The sequence below is a fragment of the Equus asinus genome, chromosome 23, assembly GCF_041296235.1.
Source record: "Equus asinus isolate D_3611 breed Donkey chromosome 23, EquAss-T2T_v2, whole genome shotgun sequence".
NCBI classification, from domain to species: domain Eukaryota; kingdom Metazoa; phylum Chordata; class Mammalia; order Perissodactyla; family Equidae; genus Equus; species Equus asinus.
Genome location: NC_091812.1, coordinates 37,315,054 through 37,335,740, shown reverse-complemented (window position 1 = coordinate 37,335,740; position 20,687 = coordinate 37,315,054). Strand labels below are relative to the sequence as shown.

At 41.3% G+C, this 20,687-nt stretch overlaps 1 protein-coding gene across 4 annotated transcripts in view; it reads left to right on the top strand.

The window, feature by feature from the left end:
• Positions 1-20,687, top strand: part of LOC106824262 (histone-arginine methyltransferase CARM1-like) — a 255,969-nt gene that overhangs the window by 214,533 nt on the left and 20,749 nt on the right. For all 4 annotated transcript variants that reach the window (XM_070495701.1, XM_070495700.1, XM_044756825.2 and 1 more), the window contains exons 6-8: positions 574-751; positions 5,240-5,330; positions 19,611-19,692. In XM_070495701.1, coding sequence (XP_070351802.1) covers positions 574-751; positions 5,240-5,330; positions 19,611-19,692 — 351 coding nt within the window. The remainder of the gene's footprint in view (positions 1-573; positions 752-5,239; positions 5,331-19,610; positions 19,693-20,687) is intronic.

Here is a 20,687-nt window from a genome sequence, read left to right as displayed (position 1 = left end):
TAGGAGACAGAGAACATCAAAGAAAAATGAGTACATAACTATAAAATGTACTTCTAAAGAAAGGTTAATGAACATGGTATTATTTATTTTTGGAATCAAAAGATCAAGGGATAATTTAATAAGGATCAGGATCATTAATTTGTGCAAGATTATTGTACAGAGCTTTTTGGCATTTTTATTGCAGGTAGAACAATAGGAAATAAGCTGAAACCATTATAAAAAACAATCCTTCCCAAAGTACCTGTGCACACACATACACAGACCACACACACACACACACAGAGCTAAGTGTATGTTAGTATAAAGAGTCTGGAGGGTATACATCGAACTATTAATAGATATTATTTGTATAATTGTAGATGTTCTTATTTGCTTCACATCTATATCTTCTAATTTATCTATGGTAAGCATGAAATATTAGTGCAATAGAAAAACATTTTTAAAGTGTTTATAGATACAAATATGTCACTTCCCTCTGGTCCCTATCACACTGTCAACCCCTAACCTTTAAAACTTACTTTTCATAAGATGTTGTATAACAATAGTACTGGTACCCGATTTTATCTTTTTCAGATGCTAGTCAAAGATAACCAGCTTTCAGACAAGATCATTGTTTTGCCAGGGAAAATTGAAGAAATCTCACTTCCTGAGGCGGTAGATGTGATCATTTCTGAGCCGATGGGATACATGCTGTTCAATGAAAGGATGTTGGAGAGTTACCTCCATTCCAAAAAATGGCTGAAAGCAAACGGTGAGTTGGCCAATTCCTGGTTCAAAAAATAGGCTAACTTCTCTGTAAAAGTTGCTGTCCTCTTTCCCCGCATTTTCCCTGGACAGAAAGGAGAAGGGAGCATGTGTATTATGCCACTTCTTTGATATTCTCTTCTTATTCTCCCAGAAAATGAATGAGCTAGTCTCCAATCATAAAGACACAGAAGCCAGTGTGCTGCATAGTATTCAATATGGTGTAGAGGACCAGTTCAGTGGTCTGTATTTTGTCTGGTTTCTATCACTTTCTTTCTTAACGAATTTGGCCTAACACTTGACCTCTTGGCTTTGGTTTCCTCATCTGTATTATTAAAAATAACCTCTAAAGTCCTTTCACGCATTGGCCTTCTGTAAAGTGAGAAACTCTCTGGGGTCTGCTTATTCTTTCTAATATATTCTTTTCCTACTGTATGTCTTTCTTTCCCTATGATCACTACATATAATTGAGATATTAATATAAAATCCAATGTCCTTTTTATGCTGTCCAAGTGTCTGCATGTGCTAAGCAATTTGCATAAATTAATTTACGAAAAACTTACAAAGTATGAATGAGAGAGTTTTTTAACTTATCCAAAGGGTTAGTGCTGAGGTTCTTGGTGACCTTATACTCCTTCCACAGGGGACGTTTGGCAATGTCTGGAGACATTTTGGATTGTCACAACTGAGGGAGAGGGTGCTACTGGTATCAAGTGGGAGAGGCCAGGGATGCTGCTAACCTTCCTTCTGTGTACAGGACAGCCCCCTACATCAAGAGTTATCCAGCCCAAAACGTCAATAGTGCCGAGATTGAGATCTGGGTTAGCAGGAGGCACCATTATGATCCCCACTTTATAGAAAACTGAGGCACGATGGAGGAAAGCAACTTGGCAAGGACGCGCCTCTAATAAGTGACAGCAGGGATTTGAACCCAGGTCTGTCTGACCCTGAAGCCCACACTCAGGACTCCTGCACATACACTTATTTTCCACTCCTCACCAGAGAGAGTGGATGTGTTCCAACAGCACATTTTTTTTCAATTCAGGTGTAGAAAGTAACTGGCCAATTTTAACAGTTGCATCTCTCATGAGAATTGCAGCTCCTTACCCCAATTTCATTTACTTTAAATTACCCATGTTGTGACTTCCCACCGTGATATCCTATGATGACAAAATAGTGAATAAAAGTGCAACTGGTACACACCAAGGTACCAATATATGCATGTAAGTAAAGCTTGAGGCTCATCTCTAATTTCCTACATGCTTCAAAATTTAGGGATTCAGGAATAGGCACTTAAAAAAAACCTCATGCAAAAATAAGTAAATAAACTTGGGCAAAGTGTACCTAATGTCAGTAACTTCATTAGCATTCCCATTGTCAAACAGCCCAGGAAGATCTTGGAAACCTTGTGCTCACGTGATGAAATTCAACTGTGGGAGATGAAAGCAAAGGAACGAAGCCTCCTGGCTTTCCTCCTCAATACCCCCCGGAAAGAATTTTTTATTTTTTTATGGGCTTTTTCAAATGGGGAAGTGCTTTCATATGATGAGATTTTAAACATAGTTAATTAACATGCATCTATTTAGCCCCTCTAAGCTGAATATTTAGGCTTAATATCTGGGCATCCTTTTTCCCCAGGCATTTGGAATGGATATGAAATTTTATAGTGGGCTATGTATCTTTAACTAGACAAGTAGAAATGAAGACTGATTTTATCGGCTTTCTACCCTGTGTGTTCCTGAGGGAAGGATGATTGATTTTTTTCCTAATTATTTTTCTTTTCCATCAAAATAAGACATAGTTTACAACATCAAATAGTAAGAAAAAGGTTTCTAATGAAAGATAGTAACCCTGTGCCACACCTCTTCCTATCCTGAGACTGCTCCCTGAAGCCTATTCCTTTCAACTCTAGTCTCTGTTTCTTCTATTATTTACCTACATTTTTCTATATAAAATTATCATATTGCTATTCCTGTCACTCTGGTTGAGAAGTTAGCTCTCCTACATAACAGCTCCTTCCCCTCTTGATGCACCCTCGCTCCTGCCGTCCTTTCAGTAAATTTATACAGCTCCTCAATCCTTTATCCAAACCCTTGGGGCCAGACACATTTCAGAATTCAGAATCTGGGGGACTTTGGAAAGGTAATACAGTCATATATCATATATTACTTAACGTCTCCAGGGGGATCTGAGCCAACATTCCGTAATGAAACACTTTGTGTTTCTGCAACAAAACATACGAATATGGATACCAAGTGAGATAAATAAAGACTATAAATAGACTCATGTCAGTTCAGGTCAGGTTTTGCCATCAAATGATGTTGGAAACTTACAGAAATCTGTTGCATTGCAGAGCTTTTTGGATTTCAGAATTTAATCTAAGGAAATATGGACCTAGATCATTATTTGGTTGAATCAGTAATCAATCTTTACATTATTATGAAAATGTAAATATTGTTCAATGCTGAGTCAGGTGGTAAAGTAGGTGCATATGATTATGTATTTTCTCATGAAAGCTCTTGTTTTTCCTGGAGTTAATTGCCTTGTTTTTTCATTAGCTTAATTTTCGATATACTCGTGGCTAATTTTTTTGATGCTCCAACAGGTCTGATAGGTGCCTGTGGGTATTTATTCTATGCAAGCCTTCCTCCTGCAGTCCTCTGGCCTCCTCCACAACAGTTGAACTGGTTGCTCTGCAGTCCTATTGCATGGCTACCATACTTTGACTTTCCATCATCATTCTTTTTGTCTCCTTCTTTCTTGGTTTACCTAAGAATATTCTCCAATAGCATCTGGAGAGAGGGGGCTTGAGAAGTTACCTCTTTTTGAGTCCTTGTATTATCATTTTGCTGGGTAGAGAATTTTAACTTGAAAACAAGTTTTACTCAGTAATTTTAAGGCTTCTTTTTTTTAGTTTCTGGTTTCTAATATTGCTGTTGAGAAGTCCAATGCATTTTGACTCCTGATCCTTTAGAGTGACATAGTTTTTCCCTCTGTACATTCTTAGTGTCTTGTCTTTATTTCTAGTCTTCTTAGCATGAAACTTTTAAAATTCTTGTGCTGGACATTTTAGTGAGTGTGTTGAATTAGAAGATTCCGTTTTCTTCAACTCTTGGAATTTTTCTTATATTTTAAGCCTTGGATGATTTTCTCTCCTCCGTTTTATCTGATATCTTTGGAATTCCTATTAGGCTTGGGTTCAGAACATCTTCCTTTGAAACTTCCCAGGTTTACTCAAATAGTGATACATATTACTTATCTACCGTTGTTTAATATCCTTCTGTCTTGAAATTGAACAACCACCGCCCAATCATTATTGTTTTGACCCCAACACACAAGATTTAGCTGGGGACATATGAGTGATGTTATAATCATGCTTTATCTCTGACCACCTCTGAAAATACCCTAAATAAAACCATCTGTTCTGTTTTAGCAGACATTGCGGGAGCATAGTTAAGGTTTGGGGCCATGAACTATTGGATGAGATTCAACTCCCTGGATTTTTCTCTTCCACTTATTAGCTCTGTGATTGTGGCTGAATCACTTAAATTTCTGTTTCTTAGCTTTCTCATTTATAAAATGGGTATAATAATAGAACCTACTTTATATTGTTACAAGGATTCAATAAATTAATCATGGAAAGCCCATTGAAAAGTTCATGGCAGAGACAGCATAATCAAGAAATTTTAGGTATTCTTATTTTTTTTGTGACAGCATCTCCAATTTCTTAGGCAATCCTCATTTCTGAAATATGGTTAATGGTTCATCTTTCTTTCATATACAGTTTAATAAATGACTATGACAAAGAGTTTCCCTAAAATGACAAGAATAATAACACTGATCACCATGTCCACCTGCTCAGGAAGGCCGAATTCAGGCATGCCAGTCCAGGTGTTCATTTGCCCACAAAAGAATCTACCTTTCTCCTTGTGACTGCAGATGTAAGGAACAAAATGCAAGTGTGGGCTTCCCAGCGTGGAGGATGATGAACCTGCATATAAGCATAAGTTCCAACAGCACCTTAAAAGATAAATAGTCAATGTGATTGCACAGGGACAAAGTCTAACAATGAAAATAATAATGTGATACAATGAAGGAGTGTTGATTATTTTCCAAGCTAAGCTGTTTTTACAATAAATAAGAGGGAAAAAAATAAATAAAGGAAGTGCCCAGAGTTCCAAGCACAGGACATATAGAAAGGAAAAATGCCAGTAGCCGAGAAGGCAAATAAGCCAGATTAAATGCCTCCCCTAAGACCCTACAAACTTTCGGTATAACACAGCTTGTGACTTGCTTTGGTGTTCTTTTTTATATCCCCTCTGGTCTTCTGCCTAATTTTCCTATCCTTGCTTTGAGGCAAAATTATATTTTAGCTTGTTGTATAATAACTGAAATAAAATGAAACAATGGAATTGGCCACATGGCAGGTGAGTGTACCCCTCAGTTAGAAGGCAATAGGAGTCAACTTTTGGGTCTGTTGTCTTTTGCTTATTAGGAATGATGTTCCCGACATTCAGTGACATCCACTTGGCCCCCTTTTCTGACGAACAGCTCTACATGGAACACTACTCCAGAGCCAACTTTTGGTAATGTTCTCTTTTCTCTTCCCTTCCTTTTCCATTTAGAAACCAGAGTTTCTAAAGCCATTGACATTTGGGGTCATCTATTGTGAGTGGGGGCTGTCCTGTGCATCGTAGATTGTTTAGCAGCATCCCTGACCTGTACCTACTAGATGCCAATAGCACCTTCCCCCCAGTTGTGACAATCAAAAATGTCTCCAGACATTGCCAAATGTTCCCATGGGGGGCAAAATCACCTCCCATTGAGAACCACTGGAGTAGACACATCAGAGAGCTGCTTAGGCAATATCCAACTTCCAGAAGACTACCCTGCTGCTGAAATGACAACATCCTCCCCCTCCGTCACCATCCATTCCTTTGGCTCAGGGCTAAGGCTTCTGCTACAAAGTGCCTTTGTCAGAGAACGTATCAATCAACACACCTCCATGTAAATTAGTTGATCAAATCTTTTTTGGAGTTTTGCTGCTAATTGTCTGTTGGCTTTTGGGCAGTTCACTTTACCCTTTGAGACTTGGTTTCTTCATTTGTAGAATGAGAACTAACACAAAACTCTTGCTAGTTCTAAACCATCATTCCTTCTGGCATTCTTCCCTGAGAACTGTCTTTTATAAGGAGAAGGAGGGATGGAGAAGGATATTGGACCCATGGGAGGGAGAAACAGAAGGGATATGATCCGAGTGGGAACGTTAGGTGAGTAGCAGGGAACACAGGCATGTGCTGGTGGATGGATGAGGATGGATGCGAAAATTTAAGCTTTGAGTTCTGGCTGAGGAATGCAGAACCCTTCCTGGGTTTTCTCTTTGTAATTCTGTCCTTTGGTGAAGAGACAGCAAACAGGAGGTGCTTTGGTTTCTTGGGTTACAAAGGTTGATGAGGAGTGGGGCCAAAGGGCTAAGATTTTTCTTTCTCCCCAATTTTCTCTTGCAAAAATAGGCTTTCCTACCACAGATTCATAGGATTTCGTGGTTTCTGCTCCATCCATAATTCTGAAACTCCAAGCCACAGGATTACCAATGGAGGTGAATAGCTTCTTGATGTGTATGGGGTGATGAGGTGGAGGAGACCTTAATTATGATATGTTCTGTAAGGTCGTGCTGACCCTAAATGTTTATATTTTAAAGGTGACCTCCTGAGTCAATGAAGAGGCTCAAGAGTTAGGAATTTCAGGTAACAGAGTAGACCAGACTACTGGGAGAGTTTGGTTGTCCAGACAGTCCTTGTGTGACCTCCAGACTGTACCATCTGTTGCCATATTACTGCCATGAGAATATTAATGATCACAGTGGATTGACGAGGCTCGCATCAGCATACAAACATGCTGCTATTTAATCCAACTAAAAAGAAAAAATAAACAACCTTTTTTATACCTCACATCCCCAGTCAGCCACTACCCATGGCTCTAAGTCCCTTTGCAGCAATTCCTCAAAATGTTTATCTTTACTCAATAGTCTCCCATTCCCCACTTCAATTTTTCTCAAGGCATTCTACCCAAACCATCTTATCAAGGTCATCAGTGCCCTGACATCCACATTGCTAAATCCAGTGATCAAGTCTCCCTTCTCCACTTATTTAACCTACCAGCATTTGAGCATTTGCCCCACATTCTTTTGATTTTTTTCCTGCCTCACTAGTCACTTTCTCAACCAGTCCTCCTCTGGTTGTCACTTGTCCCCTTAACCTCTTGATGTTGGAGTTCCCCGAATAGCCTCTTCTCTGTCCACAGTTACTCCCTTGGTGAGCTCACCCATTCCCATAGTTCAAATACCATCCATATACTAGTGATTCCCAAGCATATCTCTCCAGCTCAGACATGTCTGTGAACGCCATATTTGCCTATAGCCAACTGCCTCCTGGACATCTCCCTTTGGAGAGACTTTCCACGTCCAAAACTCAACTCTCAGTCTCCCCTACTTCCATCCCAAACCTGCTCTACTTATAATCTTTCCACCTCAGTTGCTGACAACTTTTCCTCCCAATCATTCAGGCTCAAAATCTTGAAGGCATCTCTTTCTTTGCCCTTCATATCTAAACCATCAAGAAATTATGTTGGGACCAGCCCTGAGGCCTAGTGGTTAAGTTCAGCACACTCCACTTCGGTGGCCCGAGTTTAGTTCCTGGGTGCAAACCTACACCAGTCATCACTGTGGCAGTGACTCACATGCAAAATAGAGGAAGAGTGGCACAGATGTTAGCTCAGGGTGAATCTTCCTCACCAAAAGAAAAAAAAAAATTGTGTTGATTCTACTTTCAAAATATATCCAGAATCTAACCAATTTTCACTATGTTCAGTGTTCCCCATTGATCCCAACACTATCATCTCTCATCTTGATTATTGCAGTAGTTTCTTAACCTGCCTATTCCTAGCATTCCCAAACCTTCCAGTAGGTTCTACCCAGTCTGATTCCTCATTTCCTACTACCATGTTCATTCAGCTCCAGCCACACAGGCTTCTTTGCTGAGCCTCAGACATTTCAGAACTGCTCCCACCTTAGGGCCTTTGCATTGCTGATCCTCCTGTCTGGAATACTTTTCCCTCAATATTCATGTAGCTAATTCCTTCATCTCCATAGAGTCTTTGTTAAATGCCACCTTCTTGATAAGACCTAACCTGATCACCTTATTTAAAATGGCAGCCGTACCACTCCCACTTTTTCTGCTCCATGTTTTTCATCTATCACCTCCTAAAAGATATATAATTCCTTTATTTATTATTATTTATTGTCTGTATCCCTCCTGATAGAATGTAAGCACTCCAAGGGCCAGAATTCTATTAGTTTTCACTAATGTATCCCAAACACTCAGAACAGTGCCTGCCACATGGTAGGCCCTCAATAAATATTTCTAAATGAGTGAAAACTCCAATAATCTCAAGCATGTATGGAAATGATCACTATTAAGATTTTAATTTATATCTTTCCAATTTTTCTGTTTTTCTTCTTTATAAAATTAGAATTGTACCATAAATACCACTTGTTAGCTTGTTTTTTTTTACTTTGACAATACCTTGTTGACATGTTCTCATATCTTTTAGACATTTTGCTGCAGAGTATTTCTTTTGTGGCTAGCTCATAAGTTATTGACTCAACCTCCAAGGTTGGCTATTAAATTGTTTTAATTACTATTTTAACTCTATAAACTCAATGAGAAACAACACTAAGGTATTGTTTCTATATTCTACAAGAATGTATAATTTTATAGAATTCTATATTCTATATTCTATAAGAAACAATGCTAAAGTGAACATCCTATTACAGAAATCTTGGTATGCATTCTGATTATTTTCTTACAATAAATAGCTAGAAGCAGAATTACTGGACCAAAAGGTGTGAAGAAAGAACTTTAAAAAAATTATTCTTATATATTGCCAAATTGCCCTGTAGAAAAGTTTTGCCAATTAACACTTCCACCAGTGGTACATGAGAATGTCTGCTGAGTCTTGCCCATACGGGATATGTTTTTTTAAATGCCAATTTGATTTGCAAAAAAAATGGTGGCCAGTTTATTTTTAATCTGTATTTCTTTGATAGCTAGTGCATTTGAACAGTTTTATTTTTAGTCAACAAACACAAAAAGTATTTTAGAAAATAGAGTTATCAAAATGCACAGCCTTCACTTTCCTTCTAATTCCCCTCCCTTTATAAAGAGGTTTCTGCATTAGACTGCCAGCATGGGAGCCTTTGGTTGTATTGATCCACAGAACTTAGAAGAGGCAGAGAAGTGGAGATGCTGGCTGAGAGGAAGGAGGAGGATGCAAAAAAATGAGTTTAGGGGCCCGGCCCAGTGGCACAGCGGTTAAGTTCACATGTTCCACTTCTCGGCAGCCCGGGATTTGCCGGTTCGAATCCCGGGTGCGGACATGGCACTGCTTGGCACGCCATGCTGTGGTGGGCGTCCCACATATAAAGTAGAGGAAGATGGGCACGATGTTAGCTCAGGGCCAGACTTCCTCAGCAAAAAGAGGAGGACTGGCAGTAGTTACCTCTGGGCTAATCTTCCTCAAAAAAAAAAAAATGAGTTTGGGTGTATTCTGAGGGAGTGAGCTGAGAGACTGAAGCACAACTAATAGGCTAAATAAATAGGATCACTAGATATAATCAATTATCAGTCTTCACCTGACTTTCCTATCAATAACACCTGACACTGTTGACTCTTCACTTCTGGAGCCCGAACCTGATTTTCCCCCTTCCTCACTGGCCTCGGCTTCTCAATCTCCTCTGCTGATTCTTGCTCATGACCTGAATCTTTAAGGTTGGATTTACTCCAGATTTAGTTCTTCAATGTCTTGCCCTTTCTGTCTACACTCCCTTCCTTACTAACCACATTCACTCTCTGGGCTGTAAATGCTGTCTTTATGTTGACAACTCCCATAGTTAGAACTCCATCCCAGACCTCTCCCTGGAACCATAGACTTTGGATGTCCAACTGGCTGTAGATGGCTCTGCTTGGATGTCTATGGGGCATCCTAAATTTAACATGTCCAAAGGCAAGCTGCTGATCTTCACCCCCACACATTGCCCACCCCTTCAAAGCAAAAACAAAACAAGCAAAACAAAAACCCAGCTTCTACTACAGCCTTGCAGTAGCCTCCTAACTGATTTCCTCTTCTTAAACAATAATCAAAATGACCTTGATAACGCATAATTCAGATCATATTCTTCTGCTCAAAACCTCCAGTGGCTTCCTACTTTCTGCATAGTCAAAGCCAAAGTTCCCACAATGGATGGTAAGATCCTACGTGATCTAGTTCCTCCTTGCTGCCCCTCTGATGTCACCTTCCACACTCCTCTTATCCACTGCACTCCGGCCTCACTGACTGGTCTCCTTGCTTCCCCTTGAACATACCGGGCTTGCTGCCACCTCACTGCCATTCCCTCTGCCTGAAACACAGACAGGCCTGTGGCTTGCTCTCACCTCCTTCAGGTCTTAGCTCACGTGTCATCTTCCCAGGGAGACCTTCTATCAGTTAAAAATTGTAATCTCTACCCTCCTGGAAGCTCTTACCCCACTTTTCACTTCATTTTTCTCTATAGCACTTATCACCATCTGCCATATTACATGTCTTTACATACTTATTTAATGTATTGCCTATCTCCCCTCATGAGACTATGAGTTCCATCAGAGTGGCTGTCTTGTTATTGCCGTCTGCCCATCATCTAACCTAGCTAATAGTAGGTGGTCAATACACTTTTGTTGACTAGAAGAAAAATGCATTTCTCTGTAAGAATTCTTTATATATTAAGACTCTGTTATATTTTCGCCAGAATTTTCAGTTTGCCTTATAATCTTCTTTATGATTGTTTTCACCACAAAAGAAGTTAACAATTTTTGTGTAGCAAGATCTACCAATATTTTCTTTATAATTTGTTTCTTTTTCTTTATTTTGAAAAGGGCTTCCTCATCCTGAGTCTGGTATTAACCTCCTTCTACTTTTTCGCATTTTCACTTTTTCCATTGAACATTTTTTAAAATTTACATTTAACTCTAAAATTTATTTTAGTTTTAGTATGCGGGAAGCATATAACTTTATCCTTTCTAAATAACCAGTTATGGGGCTCTCTCTTAATAGGCAAGAGTATGTTCTGATGTTAGTGGCAGTCACCTACAAGATTAATAATTTCCTTTTCTTACTTAATTAAGATTTCTGGGCCCTTATTAATTAAGATTCTGTAAAGTATCTCCTGAGAGTAAAGCTCAGTCATGCAGACTCATCATTCCCAGCTGTAAAACTTCTTTATGTGATGGGCAGTCCTGGTATTATTGAAAATAATTGGTTCAGGGGTTTTAAACCAAGGCCTTTAAATACAATTTTAAATTGGTTCTCGTATCAAGAAAAATATATACATAGGATTAATTAAGAGGAGCAACCAAATATTCTCAAGAAGCTTGGGATGGACCTAGTTTGCTTTGTTACATTTATTACAATTAGGGAACTTGTAAAAACATGGGCAAAATAGGCAGTAGTTAAAAGTCGGATGGTTCAGATTCTAGAGCCAGACTGAACTGTATTTAAGTCTTGCTTCTGTCAATTACTAACTATAAAGGCTTAACTAAGTTAATTTAATCTCTCTGAGGCACAATTTCTTTATAAATTAAAGATAATATTACCTACCTGGGTCCAGGGAAGTTTCAGTTTCAGGGATGGTCCTCTGCTTGTACTTTGCTACCATGACAACTTGTTTTTCACAGGCCAGTGTGAGGGTTCTGCCAGACACTGAGTGCGTCTATCCCAATTGTACATACAGGGACTGGGGAGATAACCACACGGTGGGTGTGAAGCCTCTGGATACCCTGTGAGATGGACTTGATCCAAAACTTCATTCACTACCTGTCTTCCATAAGTCCCCACTAACCAAAGGTGTTCTAAATCCCCTGGTATCAGTCCAGCTCAGCCTTCTTATCTAACATTCCTCAAAAAATCCAGATATTCTCCTTTCTCCAACACAGTTGCTTTGTCATAGAAACCCAGGTCCCTCTGGAGAAGGACTGGGGAATATTTACCATATGTGCTTGTGATGGCACTGCAGAGTCCTTCCTCAAGGGGCTGGGCCTCCACTTCAATCATGGACCCGTGGTCTCTGGATCCATAAACCAGATATGGAAATTGGGTGAGATCTTTCCATTGTGACAGCAGACATTGTCCTGCTCACCAGCTAGCAAGTGTTTTTTGTTCTACAAAGTGAGTACTGTCTTATTGACTGTACATCTGTTTCACCTCTCTGGTAACACTAGATCTATTAACAACCACCACAGATCCCTGTGGGTCAAGTTACCCTAATTACCACTCTAGCCTTGCTTTCCAACACTGTAATTATGTCATTCTTGCCTAAGACAGTTAATTACTGCTTTCTTGCTTCTGACATTCTGAAATTCCATCCAAGTTGTGCTCATTGAGAGCACAGTTGAATGGCAGCGTCCCCATCTTTGATCCACTGAGGACAGACACCCTAAGCTTCTCAAAGATACCACAACTCTCTCACTAGTTTGTTCCCTATTACCTTTATGACAGGTGAGTTTCCTGGGCTTCCCCTGAGAACGCAGTGGCGTGTTCTTAGGTCTTCCTAGTAAATCTCCCTAAGCCTTCTGACTCCTTCCTCAATTCTATGCTGCAGAAGTTCTGGAATCTCCATCTCATTGACTGTAAGCCATCCTCCTGACTAAGCTTCAAACTGACATCCCAGAAGACTATTAGGACTGATATCTTGCTAGAACATTGAATCCTATGAGTGCCCATGTCAATGAATTGTATCCTATACTGACTTATATTCTATCCTTCCTAGTCTAGCACACTTAGAATCCACTCCCATATGTATTTCCCTGGTTCTTAGCAGAAAATATTGTCCAGCTTCTGCAGTTTCTGGGGTATGTAAGTTATCTCCTGCCGGAATAGGAATTGTCCTTACTGCTCAGGCTGTGCTTGAGCTGTCAGTCTGACAGCAATGAGGGGTCATTAGCCTGGAGACAGTAGACAATAGTGAGGCAGATCCCGAGGAGAACAGAATAATCCTGGAAGGCACAGGCTTCAGGAGAAGTTGTTGTGCAGTCTTCAGGCAAAGGGAAGCTGTTCTCTGACAAGAGGGATGAGAATTCTGCTCCTGCTGGCATGAAGGCTTCAGGAGAGCTTGAAAGGTATTTTCAGGATTCTCTGCCTTGTCCACTCAACTATCACAATCCCAGGTCTAAGGGCCCTAGTCTCTCCCTGTCCGGACGCCAGCTTTGATACATAAGACCTGTCAAGGTTGCACATCTAGTCTCCTTTGCAGCTCTTCTACTATTACTGTTTTACTATGTTGTTTGGAACAGGGAGATGGGGCAGTTTCAGAGTCAGGAATGTGGAAGTCTTACTTGTCAGATTCTGTACCTGATTTCCAGCAGAACAGGCCTTGGAACACCAAAGACATAAGAATTCCTTTAAGTTCTGCTGAAGCAGCCCTCTGGATTTCACAATGTGTCTTAAGTTGGAGGTTGGCTGCTATGAGATTATAATTTTCTTTTTGCGAGTCTTCCAATGCTGTTAACAGAGGCTTGCCTACCCCTCAATCCATATAATTATCATTGCCCCAAAACTTCAAGCACACGGTCACCATCAAGTCCAATGCTTCACCTTCTGCATTTACTACATCCTAACTAACCTCCAGGGAGACCGTTAGTAATTGTGATGAATCTCCATGTGAAGAGTTATCACCCCCCACTCACCACTAGCAATGAGGATTCTATTTTCATCAAAATGATGAGTAATTCCATCTTGAGGGTCTACATTCTGGGGCCACACCTCATACTGATTGTCTTAGCTTGGGTTTCCCAGGAAGCACAGTCTTAGGCAAAGCTTAAAAGTGACAATTTTATTAAGGAATGCAATCCCAGTGAAACAAGAATGGAGAGAAACAAAAGTGAGACAGAGAAGGAAGGATAACTAAGGCAAAGGTGCATTACTGAGCTGACCACCACATGGTATCAAACACCAAGAGACTGCTTCATCCAGCAGGACCATCTTCAAGAGATTGAAGGAACTCAATCTCAGGACAGTTTACACAGAGGATCAGAAAGAAATTAACTTATCCACTGGCTTTATACCCCATTGTTCAACTGTTCACTCCTCAACATTAACTAGGCTATACTTCTGACTTGTGCATGCATGAACACTAAATGGGTCTCATGCCCCAGAGTCAACAAGGATGCCCCAGGGCAGGAGGGGAGAGAGAAGTAGTGCAGGCCTGAGGTGAGGCACTGCTGGGTTGTGCCCCTGTGGGGCCAGATGAGCCTACACCTTGGCACAGCAGGGGCAGAACACGTTGCTGAAGATTCCAGAGATGGTAAGACTGAGAGGATCTGAGGTGACACTTAAAAGGTGATGTACCACCTAAGGAACCGCAGATACTTCTCAGTTTCCTTTCCAGAGTATTGTGAGTGATGGTATTCATCCATCATTCTTGACAAGGGCAGAGCCAATTGAGTGACATCAGGGATGCCAATGGTGGATGGCCTGTGATCAGTTATTCTTTACAGAAATCAGAAGTCTGTGCTTGCAAAGGACAAGGGAAGATGAATGTATGCAGACTCTGCCACAGGCAATGAAAGCTCCCTTCTTGCACTTTTCCACCCTGAGTCTACTAAATGCCTTGTTGACCATGGTACTGCTGAGAAACATTATTTTTAAGGAAATCCATTCGACTGAATGGACAAGCTGCTAAATTCTACTGCGAAGGTAACGGATGGTTTGTTCTTAGGCTACTTCTGCCCCCAAACTGAAATTCCTACTAACGGTTCTTTTGGCATAGCTAAAGTTTTAGACCTTCTGATCTTTTTTAAAAATATATTTGGCCGGATAGTCACTGATTCATGGAAATAAATGTGGACCAAATAAGAACGTTTCAAATTACCATGTAATATAACCAAATTTTTGTCAGAAGCCAAGTATATGGCACAAAGCATCACAGAGAAAGAACTTTTGCAGGAATACTATTGTGACCAGCGCCATTATATTTGCATTTTCACATGCTCCTGTCCTTCTTTCATTTATACTTCACTGATTCCTTAGACTATAATCTCCTTTCAGCTCCCCAGTATTTCTTCTTGATGTTTCCTCTGCTTCTCTGTTTATATCTGCAGCTCTTGAACTCCTCTGGCTTTTGCTCATAGAATAAACCTCAATTTCTATATTTGTCTCTTTTGTAACCTAAGTCAAACTCATAGCTCTTTCATAATATTCTGCCTCGGGCCCAGACCTGTGTAGTCAGGAATGCAGTATTTCAGTTTCTGGATCCTCTGGCATCAGAGCTTTTCATTTCCAGACAGAATCGCCAACTCCAGCGGACGTTTAGCTCACCATCCCCTGGCCTGGTTCTGTACATTCTAACTTAAAGCAATTTAGTTCAGTCCTCACAGAATTAGGACTTCACTGAATTAGGCTAAACTGTTCTCTCAGAATTACGTTCATAGCACACATACAGGCAGACTCTTATTTTATTAATTGTTTTCTTTCAGTTACGATGCTTTTGGTTTTTTGATTTTTTATTTTCCTTTTTTTGAGGAAGATTTGTCCTGAGCTAACATCTGCTGGCACTCCTCCTCTTTTTGTTGAGGAAGACCGACCCTGAGCTAACATCCTTGCCCATCTTCCTCTATTTATATGTGGGACACCTGCCACAGCACACTTTGACAAGTGGTGCATAGGTCTGCACCCGGGATCCCAATCAGCAAACCCCGCTCCACCAAATCGGAATGTGTGAACTTAACTGCTGTGCCACCTGGCTGGCCCTGCTTTTGGTTTTAAATGACTAAAAACCCAATTAAAAATTGCTTAAGCAAAAGGTTACTTTGACTAATGTATCTGAAACGCTGAAAAGTAGATTCAAGTTCTCCAGCACAAATGGATTCCAGAGTGCAGGCAACTGTCATTGGCTCCTGGTCTCTCTCTATCCCTCAGCCCAGCTCCATTCTTAAATCAACTTTTCCTTCATGGCAGCAATGTGGTTACCAGCAAATCCAGATTTATAGACTCATAGCTCCATGTCTACTTCTCCTTTGTGACAGTTTGAACAAAAGTCTTGACTTTCGTCGGGTCAGAGGCTTAACTGTGGGTCCATCGCCAAGGCCAGGGTGATAAGATGCTCTGATTGGCTGGGACTGAGCCACATGCCAACCTTTAGAACTAAGGACAGAGTCAAGACCCTCCAAACCACAAGAAGCGAGAGAGGGGAAGAGGTGCTTCCCAGAAGAAAATCTGGTGCTGTTACCAGAAGAAGAGTAACTATTTCCTGGGTAGAACAAACAGGAGATGGCCACCGTAGTTGTCTTGAGTGATCTGCTCTTCCTTCCTATACAGGCTTCCATAGCTCCAATTCTTATGCAAACCAGTAATGTCTAGATCTACAGTGGTGCACCCAGGGATGCTCCATGGGTTCCTTTACAGAATCACAGGCTTTCCCTTACTTCTTACAAAAGAGGCACAATCTGAAGCTTGATTTCTTTTAAGGATTGTGCACCCATTTCTACCTCTTCTTTATAGTAAAAAAAATGTATTTTCACAAATATAAAAGGTATATAACTATATCACATGTAAAATATAAGCCACATTACTTTGCTGGAGTTTAAACCCAAAAGAGACATAATGAGCTAAGCATCTTTACAGATACCACTTTACACTGTGGTATGTCTGCATTTTGCTGATGGAGAAAATTGTCAAAAACAACCAAGCCTAAAGTCCTGCTGTATATAAGGGATGTATAAGAAATGAAACAAAGGTGCAATTTGTTCCTATGGTGGAGAAGGAGGGGAGGGGGTAAGGAGTACACTGGAAATTTAAGTGAAGAGGAAAAAACACATATGGAGTCCACCTTATGCGCTCATAAAGAGGCCAGAAGTTAAGTTGGAAAATAAAACCCACATGTGATGAAAACAATGGAAATTATCACTAGCTTCCAAATCAACAGATTCGTTTCCTGATCCATCACCCCCCAACAATGTATCTTAGGAGACCCAGAGAGACGCCAGCTCCCATCTGCTTTAATTATTTTATGATGCATTTCAGAAAGAGATTTGAGATTTCTAAGAATTAGAAAGATGGTCCAGCCAGAAAGTTTTTAAAACCCCGGCAGTGGGCTTTTTGCCCGCAGCTCTCCGTCTGCCCGAGGAATAGTGCCTGTTTGCACCACACTGATCGTGGCTGCTGGGTTTTAATTGGCATGGAACACGCAAAGTAAATGGCACAGACAGGGCATCTCTGAGGGCTGAGGTTGTATGCAACAAATAGAGAGCAGTTTTCAACCTCAGTCACTGCCAGGTAGAGAGTATCTTTGCCCTTGGGGTTTTCTCTTTCACCTACTTGGCGAGGATTCTAGAACAGCTAGCTTAGTAGTATCCAACCCTGGTTGCACATTAGAGTCACCTGTCGAGCTTTGGAAGCAAACAAGCAGTACGGCTAAACCCCTAGATCAAAGAAATTGCAACTGGAGGGATGCAGTCCAGACATCAGCAATTTTTAAAAGCTTCCCAGGAGATTCTAAAGATGGACCAGGGGGTGTCCTTCTGGGCTCTGTGGGAAATTCTCTGTCTGTCTCTCTCTGTCTCTGTCCCTCTTGTCCCCTCCCTTCTCCCCCTCTCCCTCCTCCTTCCCGCTAATAAAAACTTTTGTGACAATGACTTATTTCCCCAAGAATATTTCCACTCTCCTAAATACTGGAAAGCTTGTTTAAACTTGCAGTGTTCTGTTTCCGAGCATTTTCTAGGATTGTAGGAGCCTTGTTTTCAGTATGGATACTTATAAAATGACATGCGGCACTGTTCAGCTTTACCTGTTGGCCAGCCAGGCTGCGGCCCTTGGTGGAAGAAGGTTAGAAAACAAGTAATCAAGCCAGAGAAACTGAGGCTGATGACTTTTCATTTCTCCGTTATCCTCATTGGCAACCATGCCCACACATAGGGTTATTAAGGACACCAAGTCCCCAATTCATTCATTAAAGATAGATAGGTAGGTAGATAGATAATTTTTAGTCCTAACAATATGCCAGGTCAGTGCTAAGTATATACTGATGAATAAGAAAATACTTTTGCTTTTAAATGTGTAAAACTTAAATATTTAACGTAACACAAGGTTTTAAAATTTTAAATGGGAATATTTGAGCTAAGTCTTAAAAGATTGAGTGGGAATTAACAGGGCAGAAGGGGGCAAGGGGCATTCTAGATAGAAAGGAAAACAAGTAAAGACTAAGAGGTGAGAGATAGTACAGGCCCTTCAGGATCTGTCAGCTGCTCAGTGGGGCTTGCGTTTCACTTGCAGGTTGAGGACTGGCTGTTGACATAACATGATTAGGCCTCCCAAGAGGGCATTTGAAGCTTTGATTTCTGATTTAGAGCCTTACTCTAACTGGTCCTTCCATCAAAATCTAACTGCACCATACATTTTTTTAATGTTTATTCTGTGCTGTTGTTTTTTTCTCTCCTCCCTGCAGGTTGGTGGGTGTGGGGTTGGGGGAGGGTGGAGGCTGATGAATCTGATTCAGAGGCCATACAACACACACACACACACACACACACCCTTCTTAGGGACGCCTCTTTTCAAGCTCAGGATAAAGGCTTTCAGTCTCTCATGATGGGTCCCCAAGACTTTCTGGAGTTGGGCCTGGGAATTTGAATTTTTAACAAGCTCCCCCAAGTAATCCCTCAGCACAGTCAGACTGGGAACCACTACCCTAGTCCTCAGTGCTGGTCCGAGAAGGTGAAGTTCAGAGAATTTTAGCCAACACTTATATAGTAGTAACAAAATGTCAAAGACTGCTGAAAGTGCTTGTATTAACTCATTTAACCCTTACTATAACCCTAAAAAGTGAGCTTATAATTATTCTTATTTTAGAGATAAGGAAACTGAGGCACAGAGGTCAAATGATTTGCCCAAGGCACACAGCTAGTCCATGGCAGAGCTTGAATAATGCTACTCTTAATCCACATCCTAGACCTCCCCTCTAAATAGATAGTCAAGACCATTAGCCAAGCTGACCTGGAGTACCTGCTGTGCTCCATGCCTGGTCTGACATGCAGCAGGTACATAAAGGTAAGACATGCCAGAGGTGTGCTGGTAAATGTTTTACTTCTGGCTCATGGAGGAGATACAGCGTGATCCGTAGTGTTTGCCAGTTTCTGTGGTCCAGATGTCCGTGACCCCGGGATTGGGAAGAAATGTGCACAATGCACTCTGACAAGCCAGCTCCACTTCACCACTGGACACAGCCCTCACTCACTTGTGACTCTCTGCCTCATGTCGGCCACTGCAGCAAATGCCATCCTGAAGGTGCAGGCCGGTGGCTACAGAAAAGCAGACAAGGGAAATCTATTTCCTAAAACTACAGGCTTATAGAGAGGCTTTGGAGATCTAAAGTCACACTCTGGGATGGGATAATGAGAAGGCAGAGGAATTGGGTTTCAGGACGTGGACAGCGTGTCACAGAGCAGGCAGCCATGTTGGGACATCAGGTCAAGAGTGGGAGCCCAAAGAGCTTCCTATCTCCAAATATCCTTCTGAGTAATCTACCCACAAGTAATTTCCTTCACTCAACTGCTTCCCCCCTCCCCTCTCCCCTCCCCAGGTCAAGTGCAGGTCTGAAGATTCTCTAGAGAGAATTTCCTCCTCTGCCACTCCCTGTAGACCAGTTGCCCTTCGTATATTCTCGCACTCGCTCCAGGGCTAACATAGAGGACCTGTGAGGCAGCCTCGCAGCACGTCACAGCTGTGAGGGACTTGGGAACTCAGGTGCAGGACAAGATAATGGTGATTCTTTGTGCTGTCTACTTCAGGTACCAGCAGTGCTTCTACGGGGTCAACCTGTCCAGTCTCCGGGGTGCTGCAGTGGAGGAATACTTCAGACAGCCCATAGTAGTAAGTGTGTTCTCTTTACAGTCTCTCTCCCCTTGTGTTTATCTATTGATTCACTCACTCACTCGCTCACTCATGCACCTGGCATGCATTGTGCTGCCAGGCTCTGTGCTAAGCCATTATGGAAGAGAAGAAAGAGCTCCTTCGAGCACTATGTGTTCAGGTCTTCCAGCTCTGATCTCCCAATCAATTAAGAAAATTCTCAGAGAATGATATTGTTGAAAGCAAGGAGATTTTCTAACTGCCTTTCAATAAGTAACTTCTAATTCTCCCACTGCTCTGACCTGCCCCATGCATATACTCAGCCCTCATAATTGGTCAATAATCCATATCCTGCCATTGATTCTACTGGCCCAAGGCATAATAGAAGAGGAAGTTTTGTATAATAAATAGCTTAGAACAGGAGCTTTGCTGTCAAACATATTTCAGTTTCACTTGTGGCCCCATCTAGCTCTGTAACCATGGACAACTTTAAGTTTGCATTCTCTGAAACTTGTTCAGTTGTAAGTAGAAGAAAACCCAACTCAAACTGGCTTAAGCTAAAATGGAATTACTGCCCCTCAAAAATTGCAAAGCCTGGAGATACAGCTTGTTTCATTGACCTGTTGCAAGAGTTCAGACAATGTCACCACGATCTGATTTTTCTATTCTCATCACTTGTCTCTGTTTTCTCTGATTTAACTCTGTTGCTAGACAAGATCTCCCCTCATGGTAGCAAGACGGCTGCAGAAGCTCCAGCCTTGGAGTCTTACAACTCCAAGTTCCACAAGAGAGCCTGTCTTTTCCCAATAACTTAGGCAAAACTCAAGAATTTGTTTAGATAGAGCCTGATTGTCCACCTGAGTCATGTGCCATCTGTGAACCAATCATTGTCTTCAGGGAAAAAGTAATGCTCTGATTGGCCAAAATGGAGTCACCTGCCATACTTAGAGCTGAGCATGGACTAAGTTTCTATGGAACTTCTTGGAATGTAGAGAAGAGGTAAATTCTGGATGATT